Source organism: Salvia miltiorrhiza, chromosome 2 (assembly GCF_028751815.1).
Source record: "Salvia miltiorrhiza cultivar Shanhuang (shh) chromosome 2, IMPLAD_Smil_shh, whole genome shotgun sequence".
Classification (NCBI taxonomy): Eukaryota; Viridiplantae; Streptophyta; class Magnoliopsida; order Lamiales; family Lamiaceae; genus Salvia; species Salvia miltiorrhiza.
The window spans coordinates 20022465-20026068 of NC_080388.1; the positions used below are offsets into that span (position 1 = coordinate 20022465).

General features: G+C 36.4%; 1 protein-coding gene across 6 annotated transcripts; it reads right to left on the reverse strand.

Moving 5' to 3' along the window:
* Positions 1-361: 361 nt before the first annotated feature.
* Positions 362-3387, reverse strand: LOC131011507 (pre-mRNA-processing protein 40A-like). 6 transcript variants are annotated; one of them, XR_009096971.1, is made up of 6 exons: positions 2681-3387; positions 2003-2095; positions 1437-1544; positions 1258-1322; positions 1078-1150; positions 362-630 (listed from the first exon to the last, which is right to left on the reverse strand). XR_009096971.1 is itself a non-coding variant. In XM_057939285.1 (5 exons), exons 1-5 carry the CDS (start codon positions 2822-2824, stop codon positions 576-578), a joined length of 465 nt encoding a protein of 154 aa, XP_057795268.1. In that variant the 5' UTR covers positions 2825-3387; the 3' UTR covers positions 364-575. The 6 variants fall into 6 exon arrangements, 2 of the variants coding, with proteins under 2 accessions (XP_057795268.1, XP_057795269.1); XR_009096974.1 differs by lacking the exon at positions 1078-1150 and adding an exon at positions 2440-2482 and having other exon boundaries at positions 363-630; XR_009096972.1 differs by lacking the exon at positions 1078-1150 and adding an exon at positions 2440-2509 and having other exon boundaries at positions 365-630.
* Between the last annotated feature and the right edge of the window lie 217 nt (positions 3388-3604).

A 3604-nucleotide genomic window follows, 5' to 3' on the forward strand; every position in this document is an offset into this window, starting at 1 on the left:
TATGTATGAGGATTTTTCCGTTATGTTTTGTATTTTTTTGTTTTTTTTCCTATCATAGTTAACAGTTTTTTTTCTATACATAACGGTATGAAACCGTTATCTATAATGTTTATACATAACGATTTATTACCGTTATGTATGAGGATTTTTCCGTTATGTTTTGTATTTTTTTTGTTTTTTTTCTATCATAGTTAACAGTTTTTTTTACTTTTTATAACGGTTTTTACCGTTATCTTTGATAGAAATACATAACGATTTTTTTATACTTTTTATACTGTTATGTATTTCAACTACAACTAGCATATTTAATATTTTTTCTCGATTTTTATGTTATTTATCTCAAGAAATAAATAAATAACTTTAAAACAACAAAATGATAAAATCACCAATAACAATATTATATATCATCCAAAATATTCATACATTACCATCCAAATGAACCAAGTATCAAGTACATATGATCATTGCATATTTCGATTCAAAATTGAAAGTACCAACTATGTTATAGCTAAAACGAAAATCTATCATACTATATGTTTTAGCACCAAATCCTCAAGAACTAGTTGATCAACCTGCTATGATAAATCTGCAACAACTAACTCAGGAGAGAACCCGACACACAAGCTCAACCTGCCAATAGAAAAATAATCCAACTAAATTATGTGGAATAAAAGAGTAGCTCCAAGAGCTCAATGGTCAAGTCCACCTTCAATCAAGAACATTACAAAGTACAACAAATTAAAAAAAAAAAAAAGGTAACGCAGACAAAACCATATAACACATTCTATCATGATAATTCATATAACCTTTGCGACAAAACCATATAACACATTCTATCATGATAATTCATAGATTTTCAAAAAATCAACTTGGGCATTTACAGAAATAATTTATGAAAGTAAACATTGTTCAACCTTTAAGAATGGAAAGTAAACATCTCGCACTTTTCACTCAAGTCGCAAGTTATAAAGGTTGAAGTGAAATCCAAGAAATACTTTTATCTAACCAAATGAGTTGAGTAAATTGAAATTTTTCTCACTATAAAACTGGGAATGGTAGAAAATCTCATCATCTGACCTGTGAAGTCTATAGAGGTTACGTACTCTTCTATCAGCATCAGGTGACAGGTATTTGCCATCATCTCTAGAGACTTTAGAGAACACATAACGAAACCAGATAGAGGAAAAGAATAGTATGCACATTTATAATTCCTCAAAACAGATGTAGGCATTTCCTAACCAAATGAGAGAAGTTTACCTGTACTCTGAGCTTTCCTCAATAAGTGGTTTGCATTCCTCCCACGAAGATAGCACATTTAATTCCTGAGATAAAGTAAATAAAATGACAGATTAAGCTAATTTTACAAAAACATACTGGGACAAGAGTAGATCGAACAAAATATAGTATCCTTCCACCCTCAAGCACACCTCACATACCTTAATGGTGCTCAATTTTTCAGTGAAATCTTTGGCTAGACGTTTACGCTTTTTAACCTCTTTCTCTTCTTTCTCTTTAGCACGATCAATAAGATCTTTGAATACTAGCTGCAATCTCACATAGACGCATTTAGAACTCTCAAAGGAAATGCAAAATTGACAGCCTAGCTTTTAATGTCTGAGGGAATTCAAAACATGGCACATGGAGAATATGAGCAAATCTAAACATGAACAAAAAACTAACATTCTTGAGAAGAATAAGATTTTGACTGTAAAGAATCCCCAATTTAAAATTTTCCGATCTCCAATATCATGAGTAGAATAACGAACCTAGAAGACTGGTAGAGAGACAGACAGGCAGCACACTCACACACAAACACAGAATGGAGGTATTAACTAATATACTGGTAGTGGCCATTGTGGCTAATTCAATTAGAATATGGGTGTTAAAGAATCCAGATCTCACATTCTATAGCAAAAACAATTAGACAGCCAAATTTATCTATTGGTGGCAGAAAATGATTGTGAAATCTTTGTTAGGAAAAATGAGTAGGGACAATTGATACCTGCAAATTTATGTCAGATATGGAGGACAAAACAGTGTCATCTCCAAAAGAGGACTTAAAGTCTTCAAATGTCCACGTTGAAGCAACTGTTATCTAACAGCAAGAAAATAAGCAATATATTAAGGTTCAAACTATGAACACAACAATAGACTGCAGGGAAGTAATGGAAGTCCAAACATTCTACCTTTTCCTGCTTCAAAACATCCTACAACAGAAAATCACGTCGCAATGTCCTATTTAACACTAGCTCTCGCCTTTAGAGTTTAGACCATACCCACTTCCCAAATCAGCCATACACTGTATGACTGAAGGTATCCAAGAATCAGCTCATGACTTCTCTATTGCCTAGGGGTACTTCCGACTCTACATTATGGTTTTTGACTGAGCTTCACCAAACAAATGATAATTCATCTAAAATACTTTGTCTCAATCATCACCTGATTGAAGCTCACGGGCAAGTACTTGAGCGAGATGTTGCCGCTGACAACGGAAGCGCAGAAAATCAAGCTGAGTAATAAGCAAGACTCACTAAGATTCGAGTAAAATTCATCACACAGCTATACACATTATACAATAACAGAGTAAAATTTGAAACAAATTCAAGCCAATTTGAAATTCTAATTCCAAAAACTTAAGAAAAAGCCTACTGTAATTCTAATTCTGAAAGAGAGGGCTTACCGTGTGTGTGCGGTGTGCGTGAGTTGCCAGTGGACAGACGGACGGCGGTCTGAAAAGGAAGCGGCGCGGCAGATCGTGGAGGCGCGCGAAAACTGGAGTCTGGAAAACCCTAGCCCATCTTTCTGACCCGTTTCTTCTCTTCATCACAGCTAGGGTTTGAAAACCACAAATCCCAAATATGAAAATCCATGAATTAATCCCAAATTTGCAAATTTATAACATATAAAAATTAGAAGAACAATATTAGAGAAGAGAAATGACATAGCGGGATTAAAAGTCAAGCAAGAGAAGCCATGGCCACAAATCTAGGATTTGGCGTCAATATTCCAGGAGCAGGCGGTGCAAGTCAGAGCGAGGCCGACCGAGGTGGAGCGAGGCAGAGATTGCTGGCAGGGTGGACGGAGGCTCACAAAGGAGGCGTGAACGGAGGCAGACCGGAGGTACGGCAGACTTGGGGAAAGCAGACGGAGGCTCAGAAGACCAGGGCACGACAGACTGGAGTAGTGGAGTGGCGGACAAGAGAGAAAGAGAGTGTTAGGGTTTGGTTGGGTGGGGAATTATACGCTGATTTTGGGGCAGACGGAGGCAGACCGAGGGCGCGATGGACTGGGGGAGCTGGATGAAGGCGCGGTAGATGGGGGGCGCGGCGCGGCGGACTCGGGGAAGGCGCGGCGGACTCGGATTTGGGGGGAGGCGAACTAGAGAGAGAATTGTTAGGGCTGATAGTATTTTCAAATTTTAGGAACGGAAATCTTTTTCTTTTTTCTTTTGTTTAATTTTTATTATTCAATTTTGGGTATTTAGGTTTCTAATAATATTTTCAGATTTTATTTAAGTGTTATTTAATAAAAAAAATGTTATGAGTTTTTTTTATTTCTCAAAGTCTATATTTAGGAATAAATTCACATTTTAGGATAAACAATT

Coding starts and splice junctions, on each gene's coding strand:
- LOC131011507 (XM_057939285.1), bottom strand. CDS start 2,824: ATGAAGAGAAGAAACGGGTCAGAAAGATGGGCTAGGGTTTTCCAGACT. Junction 1,323..1,436: donor AAAAATTGAGCACCATTAAG/GTATGTGAGGTG, acceptor ACTTTATCTCAG/GAATTAAATGTGCTATCTTC. Junction 631..1,257: donor GAGGAAAGCTCAGAGTACAG/GTAAACTTCTCT, acceptor TTCTATTGGCAG/GTTGAGCTTGTGTGTCGGGT.